The following is a 22057-nucleotide window of genomic DNA, read 5'->3' as shown; positions in this document are numbered from 1 at the left end:
ATGTCTCTCATCTTCCTTATAAACCAAAATTCAGTGTATCTATCTATACTATCTATATCTATACTATATATAAAAGCACGGATGGAGGGGGGACAAGCAAATTTACTGAATAACCCTTTTCAGTTTACTACTAAATAAAGGTTTTATAGTCATTAACTAATTAGTTATTTAATTAATCACTATTGTAATTAAAGTCCTACTTAAAATAGGTAGCTAAATTATCTCCAAAACTAAATTGTCTCCAAATTAGTAGGAATACCTATCTTTTAGTTTGATTGAACTACAAAATTAAAATACTGTATTTGGTTAATATATTATTATTTAAATTTTTATCTTATTATTTTTAAAGATAATATTATTTAATTATGATTATTATAAAACCAAAAAAAGAATAAATTCAGTATGGAATAAAAATTTTAAACCGAATATTTTGTATTTACTTTTAAAAAAAATCTTAACTAATTTAATTATAAATAAAAAATTGATATAACTATAATAAATTTACTAATATATTCATTAAGGAGTTACGTTACGAGCCACGTACATAGCACGTAATGCGAAACTAGTATATATAAAAGCACGGATGGGGGGGGACAAGCAAATTTACTGAATAATCCTTTTCAGTTTACTATTAAATAAAGGTTTTATAGTCATTAACTAATTAGTTATGTAATTAATCACTATTGTAATTAAAGTCCTAATTAGAATAGGTAGCTAAATTATCTCTAATTTAGTTTTTAATATGTAAAAAATAACTAAATTGTCTCCAAATTAGTAGGAATACCTATCTTTTAGTTTGATTGAACTATAAAATTAAAATATTATATTTGGTCAATATAACATTATTTAAATTTCTATTTTATTTTTTTTAAAAATATTATTAATAAAATTAAGTTAATTATTTAATTATGGTTATTATAAAATCAAAAGAAGAATACATTCAGTATGAAAAAAAACTAATAACCGAATATATTATATTTATTTTTACAAATTTTTTAACTAATTTAATATTAATTACAAATAAAAAATTGATATAATTATAATAAATTTACTAATATGTTCATTGACGAGTTACGTTACGAGTCACGTGCGTAGCACGTAATGCGAAACTAGTTTCATTAAATAAAGGCCAAACCCATTCTCAGGTCCCTCTACTCTTCACCTTTTTTTCAATAGCTCCTTCTACTTTAATTTGACGTATACAGGTCCTTTAAACTTTAATTTTGATGTTATCGTATCCTTACACGGATGGAATATGGAGAGTGTGTCAAACTCTCCGTTAAATGATAAACTTCCGTTAAATGATGACCTGTCAATATAAAAAAAATAAAAAAAATAATTTGGCTAAAATTTAAGAATCAATTTGCACTTTTTTCCATTAATCTTCGTCTTCCTCCATTTCACTCCATTGCCGGAGTTAAAAAAAAAATCAGCTAGCCACCACTGAAAAGTGGTGGCATTCTTCTCCTCCATTAATAGAGGAGAGACCAGCAGGTCTCTCCTCCATTAATGGAGAAGACGAGCTTCGTCTCCTCCATTAATGGAGGAGACGAAGCTGTTCGTCTCCTCCATTATTGGAGGAAACGAGATCTCGTTTCCTCCATTAATGGAGGAGACGAACTCGTTTCCTCCATTAATTGAGGAGACGAACTCGTTTCCTCCATTAATGGAGGAAACGAAAACGGTATGTCTCCTCCATAATGGAGGAGACATACAGCAGGTCTCCTCCATTAATGGAGGAGATAAACCAGGTCTTCTCCATTAATGGAGGAGAAACCAGAAGGTCTCTCCTCCATTAATGGAGGAGAAGAACGGCCACCACTTTTTCAGTGATGGCCGGCGGTCGAGAATTATGGTGGTGGTCAGAGTGTGAGTGGGCTGCGGTAATTAAAATTTTAAAAGTAATTTTTATTTTTAAATTAAAATTAAGTTCCGATTTAAATTCAAATTTAATTCTTTTTATGTGGGGGCGGTTGGAGCGGGAAGGATAAAAACGGCATCGAGATTAAAATTACGGACTAAAAAATATTAATTATTTGTAAATATAAAAATTGGATTTGATTTTGTTTGTAAATTAATTCAAAGGGTTTAATTGTAGTATATATCAAATATAAGAATTTTAATGTATTTTTTTTACTTTATTTTAAAATTAAAATGTTATATATTTGTTTCCACACTCTCAATAACGGAGAGTGTGACACACTCTCCAAATTCCATCCATAAAAGGGTGCAATAACAACAAAATCGAAGTTTAAAGGACTTGTAAACGTTAAATTGAAGTAGAAGGATCTATTGAAAAAAAAGTGAAGAATAGAGGGACTTGAGGATGGGTTTGGCCTTAAATAAATGCATGAAACTGTATTTAGACTACATTAACTTCTTCGAAGACTAACTTCATGTGATTCAACGTGACTGCATTTAGATTTTGGACACCTACAAATCCATTCTATTTTTTAATATTATATCACGTGCGACCCATATTTGTGCTTGGCATTCACCATGCTTTACTCCCAAATGAATGTGATAATCTGTTACAGGTTAAAAGTTTATCGATCAATTTTAATTCATATATATATATATATATATATATATATATATATATATGTGAATCAAGAGTCAGAGATAAATTAAAACCTTTTAAAAATGAGAATATTCTTTTGAACGGTATGAGCGTTAGGTAGCAATTTGCTAGATCGTGGGATCGATTTCTCCTACAAGCGCTCCCCAGCCCCTAAATATCAAAAAGAAAAATTACTTTTAATTTATTTATTACAGCTGTCGTTTTTCTTTATAAAAATTATTTGTCTTTTTAAAGGTTTGTATGTCCCTTTTGTATGAAGAATTGGTAAGTTTTCTATTTAAAATTTGAGAATTTAAATTTTATAATTATAGAGCAGTTTTGTATTTTGTATTTTTATTTTTTTAAGATAATCTATGAATAAGACTTACATTTTGTCAAATGTTTGGTTATTAAAGACAATTATACCATTCTTAAATTTTTACATTTGTAATAGTTTGATATTAATAAAGAAGAGAAATTTTTAGATAGACTCAGTCCACCACGTCATCCATGGACTAAGCTATCACGTAACGACACGTCATTAAAATATTGGCAATCTTGTAATATTACTATTCAAATGTGTAAATAAGTAATAAACAAATTTACAAGATTGCCATTATTTTAACAATCTTATTGTTTTGTCAAAAAGGAAACCTCCAATGATAATAATAACAATCTCAAAAATTAACGATTACATTCACTGCAAAATTATACTTAACATAATTAGTTAAATATATTTATTATTTTCATAAATTATTATTTTGCATCTTACAAATTGTTAATTTCTCAAAAATTGACGATTATATTCACTGCAAAATCTTATTATTTTGATAAATTACTAAGTAAGTATTTTATAACTTATCAAATTATTAATTTCTCTATTGATGTTAAATATAATATATATGAAATAATTAATTTTAAAAATATCTAGTTTTAATTTATTCAAATTATTTTTTTATTAAGAAAACCAAAACCGACACCAGCTTCAAATGGGTTCAATCTCATTTGGGCAGACTCGAATTCAAGCGCACACGTCTACTTGTACATATATATATGTATCATTTTCAAATGAAAGCTATACATTGTCAATAAAATGCCTATAAATAAGATATGAAAATTGTTCTTAAATATTACAAGAAACAAAAACTCATTTGCTGGAATGTTCTGCACCCACTGACCGCATGTATTCTGATGAAATCGTTGCATAAAAACGTCAACCGTCTTTCAAGTCGAGTGCACCACAGCAAGCTGATTCGAAAAACCAACAGGTTAAAACAGTCTCTCCTTACTGGTTCTTCTTCTTTGAAGTGGAAGTAGAAGTTGATGATTCTGAACGTGAAGTTGTAATAATGAAAAGGAGTGTTTCGACTAGCATTCCGCAAACTAACCCAAGAATGCCTCCGGCAGCACTCTGTATTACAATAGAAATGGTCCAATTTTAAATATGTGCATTGACATGCTTAGGGCTGCACAAAAATCCAACTATGCCATTTTTCAGTATCAAACCAATCAAAATGTATAACAATTCGGTTGAAATGATTAAAAGATTAATTTTGATGTCAATGAGGGAAGTTTGATTTTCGGTTTAGATTTGGTTTTCTATCATTGACTAACCAAACCTACCTAAAAACAAAATTCCAAATGACGTTTTGAATATATAGGTGTGTGTGTGCAATGATTTAGTCATCATACGCAGTTTTGGCCTAAGAATATATCAACCAAATCAAACCGAAATAATTATAACTTTACATAACCTAACCATATTTTATACAATTGTTTGGTGTGATTTGGTTTATTTTTTATCCCTTTTAGAATAATTCGATTTTAGATTACCAAACCGTATACACTCCCAAACACGCAAATGGACGACAAGCGAAAACTTTCGTAAGAAAATGGAGAAACAGTTTGCAATGAGAAAGAAGTGCAAGAAATAATTATAAAGTAATATCTAACCATTGCAGGGCTGTGGCCAAATAATGCCCTGAATGCTGCATATCCCACTAAGTAGCCGGTAAACATGATAAGGGCAACATGTAAACCTGCAGACATTCACAAGCCAGTATCTTCAGAAAAGACAAATAAGGATATAATAAACTTAATTGGGGTCGAAGAAATAGTTGATTGTTCATAAGGGTATTAAGAAAACTGCGCAAGACCATAAAATAAAAAGGGGAAATGGAAACGAGAACTATAAATTGCGAATCTATGGAAAACCGAAATTGCAGAGTGAGTATAAAATAATAGAAGATTACGATGGAATGAAGTTTCTTCCGAGGGAGGGGCGGAGTGACATGTAAATAACATGACATTAACGTTCAAATAAACAAAAAATTCATCAATAAAATATAGGTAAAGGCTATTAGCATGCAATAGAGTCTATGCCAGGAATCCTAATAACTCGCAGCATTAAGGTACTGAATTAATCTAAGGATGATGAAACTTACAGAACCTATCTCAAGCTAAGCATTGAAAATGCCAAATCTACTATTGCATTAATTTTGTAACTTGTGTTTCCCGTTTCACACATGCATCTTTAGTTTTAACAGAAATAAAAAATAAATAATGCTAAAAAAAAAAGCAGAGTAAGAACCAAGAAACAATAAAACAAATATAAAAATATGGAAAATATGGAAAATGAACTGAAGAAACAAACAAACAAACAAAAAACCTGAATAATATTTAATATAGCAAATGAAAAAAAGTTCAAATGATTCATTGGAAGTGCTCACATTTCCTCCTAGTTTAAATCTAAGCATGTTGATCACAGAAAATATTGTAAAAGAAGGAAAAACAAATTGACATTTCTCTCATGAATTGGCCGGTGTCAAACAGGTTAATCACTATGAGAGCCATTCTCCATAATCCGAAAGGAGACAAATATGCAGTGGAAGCCACCATTTGCTAGCGCTTTCCATCAATGATGACAGAGAGATATCACGGACTATTTTATTTCGCAATGGAACAACTCAACCTCCAGAAAAATATTAGAACAATCTTAATTATCGACTTTCAGTTTCAATATATGATACTATGCAGTATGCACACCGCATGTCAAATGTCATCTCTATTAGCTAGTAATAGCTTGAACATTAAACTTACTAACAGTCATGCTACAATTATAGCATATTTTTCAACAACAAACTCTTTCATCAAGTCGTTTTTCTAGGGACAAACTAAAAGTCTAAAAGTAGTACTGTTTTCAATCTATAATTACCCATGCTCCCATTCCCTACAAATATCCACCCTGCAGTTCACCTCTAATGCAGTAATCCAAGAAATGAACAATGATATTTTATTTTTACTATGTAGAGTTAAAAGCCAAGTGTTGTTACCAAAACCAAGCTGATCCTTGTAAGTAGAGAAAGGCTCATTCTCATTCTTCCTCGGTGTAATATCCTTAACAAGCTCTTGATATGCCTTTCTCTCAGCCAGTTCCTCGAGTTTCCTCAGTCTCGCCTTTAGCTCTTCACTCTGTTAAACAAGCAAAAATTACTCAAAATTAATATTCAATAAGTTCTACACAAAATGGCATTTTGCTTGATCAGTTTTCAATAAAATACATCAAGTTTTTCTATCTACAAATTACTCCTAACTTTTCAGCATGCATCTATGTGCTATTCTTTATTGATTATATATACATTCCGAGGTGCAACTATAGTAACAACAATAATTTAGCCATAAAAAGAGAACCCCTGAACTTTGACAAGTATAACTTATTTCAATAAATAGATTTCCTCTTCTTTTATTTACGTTAGATCAGCAGGTCAATGACGAATATATTAGAGAAGCTGAGGTAACACTAATCACTGGCATTACCTTTACTCTAGGTTTAGGACTAGCGAAGACGAATTCAGACCCTGAGAAGAGGCTCATCAAGTCCAGTCTGGTCGACTGCGGAGATGCAATCCAAATACTGCGGAGAGACTTGTATGATACATTATTTTGAGTGACAAGAAACAAAGCAAGATCTCGTAGTTGCAGAGACAGGTTTGGTTCTCTGGAAGCTGATAGCAGAAAAGAACGAATCGGTTCTGTAACTAATATAGTTAATCCAGGTGAGTTTGGCAGCTCAGTAGCACTGCTCATTTTGCATCTATCCCGTTTCCTTCGAATTAATCAAGGATACAGAAACCTGCAGAGAACCAGTCTCGATTAGTTAGGTCTCAACATATTCTCAAGCCAACCAAAAACACACCATTAAATGGAAGAAGCTCAAACAATTAGAACTACTTGATTATCTCTACCCACAAAGAATTGCAGCAGAGAAAAAGCAATGTCATACTCCTATAAGCTGTAATGTTGAAAGTAATGCTCATGAAAAATCCATACTTAAGCAGAAAACATATGCAAAACAACCTATTTTCCAAGACAATTACATTCAATATTTGTGATAACACCAAGCATGACTAGCCACGCAGAATTTATGTTAATGACAGATGAAACAACAGAAGATACTTCATGGTAACATATATGGTTCACTTCAACAAATTGCAAACACAACAAATGCATAGAAATCCTGATATCTAAACTATCAATTTGTTTATTCTGATAATTGGGGAAGGGAAGAACCCACGACATAGCGCTTATACCATTTGAGCAATAGCTCATTATATAAACTATCAATTTGAAACCCTATTTGTATCAAAAGCTAATTATTAGTAATGAAAAGTCGCAATTCGCATGCTAGTCAATCCCAAAGACTTTTGCAATTAATCAATTAAACAACAACGATATTAAAAACATAAAATCCCTAAAAAGAAATGCAGTTCAAGCAAAGAAATTTCCGCTCATAAAATTCACAGAAGTTCAAAAAATAGAGATGGCATAGACATTAGAATTATGTCCATGACATAGACTAATTAAAACCCTCATGCACCAGAGAGACTTGGAAGACTGTCATAAACAATTTAAGACGATCCCCAAATTCAAGGTTCAATATCAAGGAAAAAACGTATGAATAGTGGAGAAAAAGTAATAGATAGAACGGCGGTACCTGAAGAACTGCAGAATGAAACCGATCGACGGATAAAGTTTGATAATTTGGAGTTTTCTTGTAAATCCACTCTCAGTTGAAAACTGCCAAATAATAGGATGTGAAAAGGGGGAATCTGATTGTCGTATGTTATTCACAAATATTTAGAATTGCTTCAACATATGCAAGACAATTATATTCAATATTTTCCGTTTTGGACACAAAACTTTTTTTCTTTTTTACCTTAAAATAACACCGTTTTGCCGTGTCCGTGCTATAAAAGGCTCTAACAATAAACCTAATACGGTCTGGAAACTCAAAATCAGCCATTGGTAAATCAAGCTATGATGAATACCCAATTGTTATTTTGCACTAAATAAGCAAGAAATTATCATAATTTTGGAAAATTGAACATCTGGGTTAAGAAAAGAACCAAACTTTTGAGTAATAGGTGATGGAATATTAGAAGAATTAAGGTTATACCTGTAGATGAATGTATATAATTCGGAGATAGAGAACAGCCGAATCTTGTGTTGTATTCACGATTTTGTGGGAGTGTTTGATTATTTTATGGTAGTGATGATGAACCATAGAAATTTTTATTTTAATTTTTATTTTTTACTTTTTACTTTATTTTCTTTTAAAAGAAGATATAAATATTGGATATTTAGATTTTTAAATTTATCAACAATCAGAAAAGATAAATTCAACTTACGATAAAAAAAAATTAGGATATTTATTTAAAATAATTATTTTTAGAATTCTGGTATATAAATAATTATTAAAATTAGTACAATATTCTAAAAAATATTCATTTTTAATTATTTATTAATTTTTTTTAGTAATAGCATACTCAATAACAAAATTCAGTTATCATTTAATTATAAATATTTATTAATGGAGTCTACTTTATCAACGATAATAGATCTGCAAAAAAAAAATAGATTGATTGGACGGTAATTGTGAGTATTCAAATAGAATTCGCACATCAGAGTGAATCTAATGACTCGACCAAACAAATTATAGTCGAGTTACAGGGGACTCGCCTGACAAAGGCGATTTAAAAGGACTCGCCCAATCTCACAAAATGATGGAATTCAGTAAGATTCGGTAAATCTCAGCAACCAGCTAACGCGCCTTGTCAAAAAATTTAATTACGTATACGATTCAATTAACATAAAGATTCTAAAAGACCTGAATCTCATGAGTCTCAGAAATACTTTCCTATTTGAAAACATATTTCTATTTAAGAATTCAAATTTATTTAGGAGTTATTTCTAAATAGAATTTTGCTAAATATGAATCTTTTTTCTATTTGAATTCATACACTGAATATACACTGAATATGAATCTCTTTCTTATTCCAACCCTACACGATATTCCTCCATACTCACTATAAGATAACTTGAGGTATGCTTACGCACGAATAATTACATTACGCAATAATACTCCATTAAGCTCAATAATAACTTAAGTATCGGAGTGCTCATCGGACAACCGCCATCCAGTCAGCAATTTAACTTGTTTTGCAGGTCTGTCACCGTTGAGAAGGCATGCTCCATCAACTACTAACTAATAGCATTAAAATTAATTATTTTTATGTAAACATTAGTCTAATTTAAAATAAAAATTATACTAGTGAATTATAATTCTTTAATAATTCAATAAACTAAAAATTATATAAATTATATAAATTAATATTAAAATTAAAATTAACAAATTTATTGAAAGATTATCAATTAAATTAATTTTTAATAAATGGATGAACTTACTTTTAAAATTTGATATTTAAAACAAACAATATTTTATTAATTTTCTAATTTAATATTGAACTATTTTAAAAATTTAAATTTATATATTTTTAAAATAAATAATCAAATATTTTTAGAATTATCTTGAAAATGTACCAAAATAGACATGTGGTTGTCATGTACTGCTGCCCTCTCTCCAGACGTGGTGATCATTAGTCAAAAATATTAGCGCTAGTTGAGGGGTTATCATGGGTTTGGTGGGTGGGGAGGCGTTGTCTTATTAGTAATTTGTTGATTTGGCAGTGACGTGAATGACAAGTAGGCAAAAATTTGGTTCGAAAAATGGCTAAAAGAATAATGAATATGCTAAAATAAATTAATCTTGTCGTATTTGATATTTTATTGTGATTTGCACTTAATTTTTACATCATCAATAAACATACAATACATACCAATGTAGTTCAACTTAAAACTTAAACAGCCTATTTTTAAAAACAATTTACAAATTTTTAAAAATAAATATAGAGAATCAAGTGCTATTTTCCCTTACAGAAAGAAATGAATACTATTATTTTTATTCTATTTATCAAAATAATCATTTCAGTTATATATTTAAGATATAGCCATAAAATACCCCTTAAATTTAATAGTTTTTCCATTTTTTTTACTTTCCATTTTGAACAAAGAAAAAACTATGTGCATGTGTGTAAATGTTTTAAGTTGTAATTCTCCAATATCCATAATTTCTTGTCCTAACCAAATCTTTCTCTAGATTTCATATCCCATCATCCCCATTTCCTTTCTGATTTTCTCTTTCCTTTTCATCTCTAAAAAGTTTCCAAATTTTACATAATTTGCTTACTGGATCTAATCTAACCCTTATCCTTTACTTGTAATTAATACCATTTCCTATCTGGGTTTGGTTTGTTCTTCTTCTAGTTCAATCATTGTAGTTTAATTTCTTATTTATTACTCTAGATTTGTTCATTAAGTAAAAAGAAAAAAACTTAAAGCCCATTTTTTTCTTTGTATTTCTTGTCTAAATTCTGGTAATTTAGGTTTTTCTGTTTGTTTCTCTGTGTTTTCTGTTAGGGTTTTCAGAATTCTGTTGATGGGTGTTGAAAAATGCATACTTTAGGCATGGTGGTGTGTTATGAACTTGTATTATCTTGAATTTTTCATTAAAGTTCATATCTTTTTGTTGAACTATAATGGATTACAGTAGAGACAATGTTGTCCATGTAATACCTGGAACTGGTCCTGAGAATTGGCTTCCAAATTTTGCTGATTCCAGTGCTGTTTGGGCCACAGAAGATGACTATCAAATGTGGAACAATTCTGATGGGGCTAATGACACAACCCCCTCGAATTCCGGCTACCAGTCGCGTTCCGGGAGCGAACCGCCAAGTAAGAAATCGAAAGGTAACTCTCAAGAAACTACTTCTAAGAAAACTATAGGTAAAATGTTCTTCAAGACCAAATTGTGTTGCAAGTTTAGGGCAGGGACTTGTCCTTATATCACAAACTGTAACTTTGCACATAGCATAGAGGAGCTCCGTAGGCCGCCTCCGAACTGGCAGGAAATTGTGGCTGCACATGAGGGGGATAAAGAGAGTGTGATGGAGATAAGAGAGGAGTTTCAAATTCCATCAATTGGAGGCTTTTCAGGGGAGAGTCAGCGATCTTATAAAGGGAGGCATTGCAAGAAATTTTATACAGAGGAGGGTTGTCCCTATGGAGATAATTGCACGTTTTTGCACGATGAGCAGTCGAAGAATCGGGAGAGTGTGGCTATAAGTTTGGGGCCAGGAGGGTATGGAGGGGCTGCAGCAGGAGGAGGAGGTGGTGGTGGAGGAGGAAGTGGAAATGGAGGTGGAGGTGGTGGTGTTGGGAGTGTGAGTTCAAGTGCTGGAAATCTGAAGCCGTCGAATTGGAAAACGAGGATCTGTAATAAGTGGGAACTCACTGGATACTGCCCATTTGGAAATAAGTGTCATTTTGCTCATGGAGCTGCAGGTATGTCTTTCCATTTTTTGATAAGTTGAGTTGGAATTATTGTTTCGTACTTACATTTTTGCAGTGCTTGCGAGTCATTTATTTTTTCTGGTTTTTCGTCAGAGAAAAAATTGTACTGACTCAGTTTGAAAGTTGTGAATTCTCTGGTACAGAGAGAGATGCGTGGTTGCATGTATTGATTTTAGAAATGTGCCTTCATTTAAAAGTTAATAGCTTTTTGTTTAAAAAATATATCACATTGTCAACTAGGTAGATGAAATTGCTATTTTTCACGATTATATGGATCTGAGTGGCTTCCAGGATATTAACTAACTTGAATTTCTTATCTGAGGACTTTAGTTGTTTTGCTGATGGTGTAGTATGCTTAATCTCTGGGTGACTTTTTATCTCGTAATAATTCAGCTTGCTATTATTAATCAGGATGACGTTTGAGACGAAAGTGTCTAGCAAAGCTAGGATTTTCTTTCTAGCTGTGCTAGGATTTTGGCTAGGTGTATTATAGCTGAATGAACTTAGGGAAGAATTATAGAAAAGGAGTCTTTACTTATTAGATTGTTCCTTGTGTATTATATCGTTCCTGGCTAAATGTTTTATAGATTTATCATCTACAAGCAAAGAAAATTATTTCTGAAAAGTGTTCACTGGTGAATGTTCTTTCAAACATATGAAAAGTAATGTATGAGGGGGGTTTGCTGAGAGCATAGGTGTCGCTGTGGTAGTGGTGGTGGTGGTGTTGGATTGTGAGGAATAAAGGAAATTTTTGTGCTACTGTAGTTGTTCATTTAGAAGGTTGATCGGGATACTTTAGGAGCTTTTAACTAACTTTGGTATATTGGGAGTCTTGGATGAGGGATGTAGTCATGGAGGTGAGTTGAAATATAGACTGCTCAAGGGTACTTATTAGTGTCATTCTTGTATTCTTTGTTTAAATTATGGGTGCCTCTAGCGCATATCCAATTGGGGATCTTTCTTGAGTTGAACGAGGTTAGCTAGACTTTAGCTATTAGCTTGAAGGGCGTAATACGTAGAAGTAGGTAGGGTTCATGGTCTCTATAAATATTGTTGCAGTATTTTGAATAAAACAAATAACAGCTTCATTTGAAGTCGAAACCTGCTTCAATACATTGAGATGTTAGTTAGTACTATTCGTATTTGGTTTTATCATCGAATTGCTTTCTGCACATTTTTCATTGAGGTTTATCTAGAAACCCATCCTTCTCCATATTGTGGAAAGAAGTTTGAAATGGCAATTCAGCCCTTCTATAGCTTTTATTACCGAAACATGTGAAATATATTTCCATAACAAATTTGATTTACCTTTATTTGTTTAAAATGATACCAAGCAGAAGATGATGTAAATTCTATGCCATGTATGTGTTTTTTGAGGCAATATTTACATAAAGGGCTTAAATTATCTGATTGGGACGATAGCTTCATGGAATTTTAAAGGTACGCTCACTTTTTTCTTTTAGCAATAAAAAGTTAATTAACTAGCTCTACTCATTGCAAGAGGTGCTTGGGACTTTTATTGCAAAGGTACATAGGAAATACTACAACATGATTGTTTCCCTGAACTCACTTGGGCTGCATGAACATTGTATCTTATGTCTGTCTCTTATGTCCTTGAATTTCAGATATAATTGAACAGTTGCCAATCTATTTTGAGATATACGTAATAATTTGTTTTAGATGGCTGATTTTGAGGTTATGGCATTATGCATAGAAACTTGTTTTGTGGATAAACTAACCCATGCACTTCATCATTGGGTCATTTGCAAAGGGACGAGTGTCTTGTCCTGGGACTATACTGCCCAAGCTTCTTGGGGGATATGGATTTGAACTTTTTGGTGGTTATAGCACTGAAACATTAGAACTATATTGCATATAAATTTCCCGAGTCCTAAGTTTTGGCATTTCGTTAACATTTGTGGAAATGCTTCTGAAACTCTATATCTATAACCTATTCTTGTTGAACATATCATTTTGCAGTTTTCTGTTTCCACATTTATCATTTTAGCATTTCTGTTTCTGGCAGTATAGCATTAGAAGGGCTTAAAGCTTGTATTAGGATATGTACAAACACTAATAAAAGTTGGAAAAGAAAAGGCTAAACTAGATATGATGTGAAAATGAGAAAGAAATAAACCACTGTTGAAAAAGTAATTTGAGAAGTTATGTGCACAGTCAGAGTGTTGTTGGTATTTTGATTTTGACTCAGTTTAAATAAGCACCCTGTCCAGCAAGTAAGCCTAAACATGGATATGAGACTTATGAGTCATATGACACTTTGCTGGATCATATTGGCAAAATCTACAAAGGTTCTCTATATTAGCTGAATCTGATCCTTGGATATGCACCCATGTTATTTATGTTTACCTTTCTTTAATGACTGAAATTACTCATTTATAAACTTTTTCTTTTGCTTTGTCCTTCTTTCTCTTACTTTTAAGACTGTGAATTACAATTTTTTAAACTTATTTTGCCGTTCAACTACTGTTGAGGAGGAGGTCCTTTGTTGATGTGTCCATTCTCATTTCACTTTGAGTAGCAGCACAATAAACCTCACCGATGTTTGTTGGAAAAAGAGGTTGGAATCTTTCTTTGGATGAGTGTTGTGCAAATATGTATGCACAGAATGACCTAATGTGCAATTAGAAAGCAATCATTTGTGATGCCGTCATCTGCGCCGCACAAATGGAAATATCTACCAAGTTTTTTGAGGCTTCATTGGCTTAGCATATATAACTTTAGACTGACTTGCCTTGATCATCATAAATAGTTCAAGTTTTTTAAGATGTGTTGAACTAAATCTTGAATAAACTTTAGCTCAAACTCAAAGCCGATTTTAGTGTGTAGGTTAAGATTGATGCATATGATAAATAGGAGAGTAATAATTGTACAAAAAATTTAAGAACTCAATTAAGCTTGTGATTGTATTATAGTATTCGAATCTAACTCATTTTTTAACTTGGTTTCTTGCATTTTGTTGATTCATATATTTTGCAAATTGAATTGAGCTGCTAACAAGTGCATGATTTACGCATGTTGATGAAGTAGCTCGACTTGTTTACACCTTTAGTAACACAGAATATGGAAATTAACCGTAAGCTAGAGGTGTTACTATTCTTGATTTGAAGGAATTATCGTGTTTCTCATGGGAGTTTTGGCATGTGCATCGAGGGCTACGGAAGGAATGCACTTCATATGTGGAAGGTGCATTTGCTGGCAACATCTAAAAGAGAAAATAAAACCCCGACTAATTTGTAAATGACTATGTAGCGGCTATTTCATTTTTAGATGTGGTTTCTCGATCTATTTTGTATTCAGGCTAGCAACAATTTTGCCATCATCTTCTCTTCGTGGTTTAACTTAAAATAAATTAATCTTGTGATTTTTTTTTGTCAAAGATGATAATCGACTCTTTAGAGTCTCAATTGTTAGTTTGTTAGTTACCGAGGCGTGGTTCGAACCCACAATCTCTTGATGCACTAGGCATGTGTAGCTAAATAACTCGACTTTAGTGTCTCCTCTGTATCAGATTAATGTCAAACGAATAGGACTTGGCGTGAAACTTAAGTTGTCATACTAATAGATATCGTAACTCTGTTTGCTGCAGAGTTACATCGATATGGTGGAGGGCTCATGGAGTCGGACGCTAAAGATTCTTCTTCTGTCCTTGCAGATACAAAGCAAGGAGTGCCATCAAAAACCGCAGCGGACGTTGTGGTTGCATCAGCGACATCAGTTCCCCATTCCGATGTATATCACCTTGGAGTTCCATCACAAAGGCCGCCTTCAATCCTTATTCAGAGACCCGGGCTAAGAACTCATCAAAAATGGAAAGGTCCAGACAAAATCAGTAGAATATACGGTGATTGGATCGACGACGTTGAATGAAAAGACGGCAGAATTAGTTTCCATTGATCAAGGAAACAAGTATCAACTTATAAGCGTCGAGGGGATCATTCAAGAAGATTATATATGCTGTTGGGTTGCTGAGTCGGCGGCTTCAAGTTTGGAAAGGCGGTAGGAGTCTGGGCGACGTGATCTTGTGGATGTGAAGTTGTAGAGTTGTAGTGTCCAGTGTGTTGCAGTACATTTTGTAATGTTGATCTTTGTAATGGATGGCAGTGAGGATGTCTCATCCAAAGAGAAACTGTTATCATTGTAGTTGTATCACTTTAATGAATTTTCATTAATTTAGATCTCCTATGTTCCACAAAAATCCAGCACTCTGTTGTGCATTTGAGACAAGGTATATTTATTGAAGCCTTTGTCTGAGTAGCTGTCTAGATTTTTTTTTTGTATATTTTTCCGACTGTCGTTTATGATTTATTTTTGCAGTTGACAGTCACTATTTTTTTAACTTAGTTTATTATCATAAAATAAGATAAATAATCAATTTGTATTTTTATTTTGTTTTGATTAGTTGAAATTTATTAAGCAGCAAAGCTGATACTTCAATTTTTATGCAAATTAAGAATCACATATAGGTAAAGAATTAAAATCGTTTACAGGTTATATTGATTTTATATATATTTTTTTAGATAATCGGTTGTTTTTCTCTCTCTATCTATTCTTTATTAAAAACTTGTTTGTCCTTTTTTTATGATAAAGTTAAAGTTTTAATTTTATTATACGAAAGCAGTTATGTAATTTTAATATTTATCTGAAGAAAGGTTCACTTCACCCTCTTAACTTGGCACGGTGGCATGGCATTTTCAAGAAATTCGTCAAAAAATCTACAAATATACCATTTCGTATCCTTTTCACCTTTCTACAAGACGATCTGTGGATGATGATATGCTTAAAATTATGAAAAACTTTCATGTCAAAAGGGTTATTGTTATCATATATTGACACTTTTAGCGTTTTTATCCATTTAAACACAACTTATAGAACGTCTCAGCTCACATCCCAACTTCTCCAAACTTTTCATCTTATAGCCCGGTCTTTGTGAAAAAGATATCGTTTTTGGTCGTGTATGAACAAACGATGTCATATAAGACATTTAGACTATACGCGCCACATAATAAAAGGTTGGCAACTTGGCATATATGGTGACACATTTTGAAGATTGTTTTTAAATAAAAAAAACGCAAAATGTGGTGATATATGGCAATAATAATCCAAAAGTATATATTTTCCAAAAAAAAAGTTTTTATAATTCATTAACTGATTATAATTAATTTAGTTTTATGAAATTGATGACAATTTTTTTTTTTTGATAATTGGAGAAGGAATGACATTTGTGGGAAGATTTGAATACACAACCTAGAAGTTTATTGTGTAACGCTTATACTATTTAAGTTATAGCTCACCGGTAATAGCAAAATTATAACACCATTGACTTTAGTATTTCATTTAAATCTACTTATCTTATGAATAGCATATTATTTCAGCCACATTAAAATATTTTAAAAATAAAAAATAAATTTTCATTTATAAATTTTATGGACCAAGTTGAATCTAGTTAGAATTTACCAGCAGAAATATCCATTTATGAAAAGTTGAAGGATGTATCAGTATATTTTGCCCAACCCATATCTCTCTCCCATACCGGAAAAGAAGGGAGCCGACAATACAATTACAGTACATCTCCGGCCATACTTATTTCCCTCTCCTTTTCATTTCATCATATTTTCAAATCTCCTTTTCACTCTCTCTCTACACCTTTTTTCTAGGGTTTTTATGATGCCATTGTCTCTTACAAAACCCTAATTTTTTAATTGCTTATTATATTATAATATTATAATATTATTATTAGTAGTAATTGAAATGGATAGTGCAATCAGCGACGGTGGAGATGCTTCTACTAGTAGTGGCGGCAGCGGCGGTGGACAACTTGCTGTTCCTGCTACTCCGATGCCGATATCGACGATGCAAGGAAATGCACCGCCGCCGTTTCTTAGCAAAACGTACGACATGGTGGATGATCCTTCATCTGATGCGATTGTGTCGTGGAGCTCGACGAATAACAGCTTTGTTGTGTGGAACCCGCCGGAATTTGCTCGTGACCTGTTACCCAAGTATTTCAAGCATAATAACTTCTCCAGCTTTGTTAGACAGCTCAATACCTATGTATGTTTATCTTTATTTTTGCTAATGTGTGCTTGTGTTTTCAGTTTAAAATAAGTGTGTGAATGAGTTTGGTTTAATTATGGCTAGTTTTTGTATTGGTAGATGTTAGGGTTTGGTTTGAGTTATGCTTGCTTTAGAATTTAGGGTTTTCGTAGCTTAGTTGCCGATATTACAATGTGTGTATGAACTTTTAAAGTTGTAGAATCCTCTGTAGTGTGTAGAGTACGGTTTGATTAGTGGATTAAGTTTTCGTTTGTGGTAAGCTTGGTCTTTGATTAGTGGGTTTCTTTGTTATTTGTGGTAAAATTTGGTATTATTTTACTTGGTCGTTGAAATGTAGAGGGAGGAATCAAAGAAATTCAATTGTTTTGGTTATTAGAAAATTTATGGAGAGGAAGAGGAGCTAGAATTTTTCACTGAGGCGCTCAAGTTGGTTCGCATTCCTTGGAAAAATTATGAGACTATTGCGATTTATATGTCTACTGTTTAATGACATGGTTATGTGAAGATTCTAGCTGTAAACTTTAGATATACAGTTTTATGGTTGGAAAGGAGGATGAATTGCTGTCAAAATAGCATCTTCTTGTTGTTAGAATTGGGGGAAGGATGTGAAGCAATTTTCCGTCTTTTATATTTGATCTGTTCAAGTCTTGACAGATGCAAATATAGTTGCTGTCATTCTTGAGGAAAGATTCTGAATAGCTTGGTTTTAGGGTTTTGGGATGGTCACACTTGTGCGATGATGTTATTTTGAGCACTTATGATAACTTGCTATTTATGTATGTGAAACTGGTGGCAATTATAGATGTTGTTTTGATTTCCTATTTTAATTGAATGTTTTTTTCCCCAAAATTTTGGGAATTTGAAGCTTGCTTCACCTACATTAGATGTCTGAAGTGATATCTAATTGTTTATACCCCCTGAAAACAATGGATGCTTTGGAAGTTTAAAGTTTTAATTTGTCTTCTTCCTGCCTTTTCTCAGCAATCGAATGGAGCATAAATGGAAAAAAGGAAAAGAAAGCATATCTCAGGTTGATCATGACCTGATTCCAAGGTTATTAATACCTTTGGTTCCTAAATCCTATTATAATTAATGGGTCCTATAACCTACATTAGATGAAGGCTAAATAAGTTTGACGACTGCTATTTAAAGAGTATAGGTTGACCTTTATCGTTCACTCTGTGGTGTACACGTAAGACGCTCTAGTTTCATCTTCCAAATGCTGTTAAAGAAGTTATCTTGGTCTTTTAATGGTGGTTTTGTTCATGACACATATGGTATAGTCTCTGTTTGTGGTGACATAAGCTTCAACCTGCAACTGAATTAGAAGTTATTGAATGAGGTCTACTTGGCATGAGTTTTGGCTTTTTGAGTTCATGCCGGCAATAGACTAAAAGAATTTTTCATGAAAGGAGACATAAGCATTATGTAGAAAATAGGGAAACATTATCTTGTGTTTCTATCTTCTATTTTAAGCATTTTGAGTTCATGCACATGACTAAAAGAATTTTTCATGAAAGAATTTTTTTTTCTAATGTACGGTGGCAGTTATTTTATATGGATCATACTCCATAGTACCTTCTATGAGAATGATTAACGTGAATTCTGGCTGTAATAGGAACATTTCATTTACTTGTGATGTGACATTGACATGTATTATTTCCCTATGACTTATAAGATGTTAAAAATAAAGGCCCGAGTATGCAGTGTATTTACTCCAAGTTTATTTTTCTTCTAATGCTGCTATATATTCACTTCTCCATTTTGTAATATGCTCAAATGAATAAATACCCTTAGTTATGTAACTGTACAATATGTGTAAGCCACATTGGGTGGGTTTATCACGATCAAGACACGGTGATTGATTGCATAGTATGAGGTTGACAGAGGGTGCTGTAGTTTCATGTAAGGTTTAGTTTCACCTTTATATTTGCTTCTTTGAACCTTATTCTCATGGAAAGGGGAACCAACATCAGCTCATTTCTTGATTAGTTTTTGTCTCAGTATATTCAATTATCTGGTAGAATAGTGGTGGATTTAATGGACTAAAGTTGGGATCTAGGGGTGGTGTGACCTTATGCATTTTCTTCATATCTGTTGGTTCGGATTCCAGAAGCAGGAAAAAGTGTAGCCATAAATTTTCTTATGTGATTGTGTCGTGCTTGGAATTAACAACTTCAGATCGCATGATTATATACACTTTAGGGTTTAGATTACTTCTAGTGTGAAGCAACTGATTTCAGAGAATATGTGATAACACTTGATCTGGAGAGAAGAAATGTGTTTAGCATTTCAAGCTGAGCCCACAGTTTAGTGCTGAATTTTGTTTTTGTTTTTTCTTATTACTATATCTTTTTCTGTGCATTGTGCGAGTGTGGCGGATGAAGGAAAGAAGAGCAGCTACTGAAACTGAAAATGGAAGATATTAGTATAAGAAAATATTGAAGTTGAAAATTAAAGAAGAGAGATTCTCTCTCTGTGTATCATTAATATATTGCACGACTCCAAAAAAGTGCAATGCTTCTATCTCCTCATATTTTTCAACCTTAAAAATAGTAAAAGACGCCTTTTCTGTTTCCTGGATATTAGGGCCTATTTACTTGGTCATTTTGCATGAATTGCTGATATTGTAGGAATAGAGTTTTAACAGCTGTGCGCTGTTCTATCTATGTTTTAAGATTTCCAGTCTAGGGAAGTGGGTGATTTAAGCATTGCAAAGTTACTTGGTTCTGCTTTTATCAATTTTCTATTTGTTCAACTTTGTTTGCTGTTTGTATTTGTCAAACAGGGTTTCCGGAAGGTTGATCCAGACCGCTGGGAATTTGCAAATGAAGGTTTCTTAAGGGGTCAAAAACACCTTCTTAAGAGTATAAGCCGGCGAAAACCTGTGCACGGACATGCTCATCAACAGACCCAACAACCACCTGGACAGAGTTCATCAGTGGGTGCATGTGTTGAGGTTGGGAAATTTGGACTGGAGGAAGAGGTTGAGAGACTTAAGAGGGACAAAAATGTGCTTATGCAAGAACTTGTTAGGCTGAGGCAGCAGCAACAGGCTACTGATGGTCAATTGCAAGGAATGGTGCAGCGGCTTCAAGGGATGGAGCAGCGGCAGCAACAGATGATGTCTTTCCTCGCAAAGGCTATGCAGAGCCCTGGCTTCTTGACACAGTTTGTACAGCAGCAAAATGAAAGCAATAGACGTATAACAGAAGCTAATAAAAAAAGGAGGCTCAAGCGAGACGGTGTTTCTGAGAATGAGAGTTCTAGTGCTCCTCCGGATGGCCAGATTGTGAAGTACCAACCTCAGATGAATGATGCAGCAAAAGCAATGTTGAGGCAGATCATGAAGATGGATGCACCTTCGACGTCGGAATCTTACAACAATGGTCTTGAAGGTTTCCTGATTGGCGATGGTTCACCCATATCCAGTGGAATGGAGAACGGGAGCTCTTCTTCAAGCCAGGTGTCAGGAGTCACCCTTCTAGAGGTGCCACCAACTTCAGGGCAGTCAACTTATTTATCGTCATCAGAAATGAAATCTGACAACTTAACAGCTTCTCAGTTCCCAGATTTCAGTGCACTGGTTGGGTCGAATGAGGCACCCTCCATCTCTATTCCTCAGTCAGATGTAGTCATGCCTCCACTCTCTCAAATACCAGACATTATACCAGAAAGTATTGTCGGTGAAGGTTTTATGCAACCCGAGACTGGCAATGATGAATTTATGGACCTGAGTTCGCTAGGAATTGATAATTCCGATCCTGATATTGATTTATTGCTGGAAAATCCAAGCTTCTGGGACACACTTGTGCAAAGTCCCGCCCCTGAGGATATTGAATCGAGCTCTATTGACGGTAAAGCAAATGAAAATGATGCGCAGCCAATGGACAATAATGGATGGGACAAAGAACACATGGATGAGCTTACAGAACAGATGGAACTTCTAACCTCAGAAACTAAAAAGCTTTGATATTGGTTTACTCAGAATGTACATTTGTTACACTGTGGCTCAGGTAAATTAATTAACCCTTTGAAATCATATAGTTATTTTCTTTTGGCTATTCAGAAAAACAGTAAATGCATTCTCTACTTGTGTACTTATGGTTTTGTGTTTTTAGCAAATATGTAGACTCAAATCAATCTTTCTATTTGCGCGGTTTCAAAGTGTTAATTTTGTCAATTTAAATCTAATTTGAAATTTTTTATTTTAATTGCATAAATTGAGATGATATATGTATTTTTTATTTATGTGGTTGCCATGTGATATGTTTGTTGTATGATTCCGTATAAATTCATTTCAAAAGTCCATATTTGAATGTTATATATTAGGTCCGAAACTGATTGAGACCAGATTTATTCTTATATATAAACAAACTCAGATCCGATTAGATGCAATTTGAATTCGCTCGAACTCGACACATGACCAAGCCACTATGTGGCGACGGCGGCTTATTATTTTTATTTTTGTATTTAGAACTTTGATTTGACACTATTAGCATAGTGATTTAGTTTAAATAAAATACACATGTTTAAGATTTTAGTTTTTCTTTTCTTTTTTTTAATCTAAGTTTAATTTGTATATCTAAGATTTTAGTGTTATTTTTATCTTAAGATTAATTTAATTTGCAGTTCTTTGATATGTATTTCAAAATTATATTTGTATTTTTATGT

At 32.9% G+C, this 22057-nt stretch overlaps 3 protein-coding genes across 4 annotated transcripts; 2 read left to right on the top strand and 1 right to left on the bottom strand.

Moving 5' to 3' along the window:
* Positions 1-3550: 3550 nt before the first annotated feature.
* Positions 3551-8121, bottom strand: LOC126683265 (uncharacterized). The gene is made up of 6 exons (XM_050379112.2): positions 8016-8121; positions 7554-7636; positions 6377-6692; positions 5893-6031; positions 4514-4599; positions 3551-3971 (listed from the first exon to the last, which is right to left on the bottom strand). Exons 3-6 carry the CDS (start codon positions 6644-6646, stop codon positions 3846-3848), a joined length of 621 nt encoding a protein of 206 aa, XP_050235069.1. The 5' UTR covers positions 6647-6692; positions 7554-7636; positions 8016-8121; the 3' UTR covers positions 3551-3845.
* Positions 8122-9945: 1824 nt separating this feature from the next.
* LOC126680932 (zinc finger CCCH domain-containing protein 12) lies at positions 9946-15568 on the top strand. Of its 2 annotated transcripts, none has more exons than XM_050376234.2 (2): positions 9946-11299; positions 14916-15568. In XM_050376234.2, the coding sequence occupies exons 1-2, from the start codon at positions 10495-10497 to the stop codon at positions 15194-15196; spliced, it is 1086 nt and encodes a 361-aa protein (XP_050232191.1). In that variant the 5' UTR covers positions 9946-10494; the 3' UTR covers positions 15197-15568. The 2 variants fall into 2 exon arrangements, with proteins under 2 accessions (XP_050232191.1, XP_050232192.1); XM_050376235.2 differs by having other exon boundaries at positions 9949-11299; positions 14982-15502.
* A 1267-nt stretch (positions 15569-16835) lies between these two features.
* On the top strand, positions 16836-21617 carry LOC126682529 (heat shock factor protein HSF8). The gene is made up of 2 exons (XM_050378250.2): positions 16836-17380; positions 20172-21617. The coding sequence occupies exons 1-2, from the start codon at positions 17078-17080 to the stop codon at positions 21354-21356; spliced, it is 1488 nt and encodes a 495-aa protein (XP_050234207.1). The 5' UTR covers positions 16836-17077; the 3' UTR covers positions 21357-21617.
* The last annotated feature ends 440 nt before the right edge of the window (positions 21618-22057 follow it).

This window comes from Mercurialis annua, linkage group LG5, assembly GCF_937616625.2.
Source record: "Mercurialis annua linkage group LG5, ddMerAnnu1.2, whole genome shotgun sequence".
In the NCBI taxonomy this organism is placed as follows: domain Eukaryota; kingdom Viridiplantae; phylum Streptophyta; class Magnoliopsida; order Malpighiales; family Euphorbiaceae; genus Mercurialis; species Mercurialis annua.
This window is presented reverse-complemented; position numbering and strand designations above follow the sequence as displayed.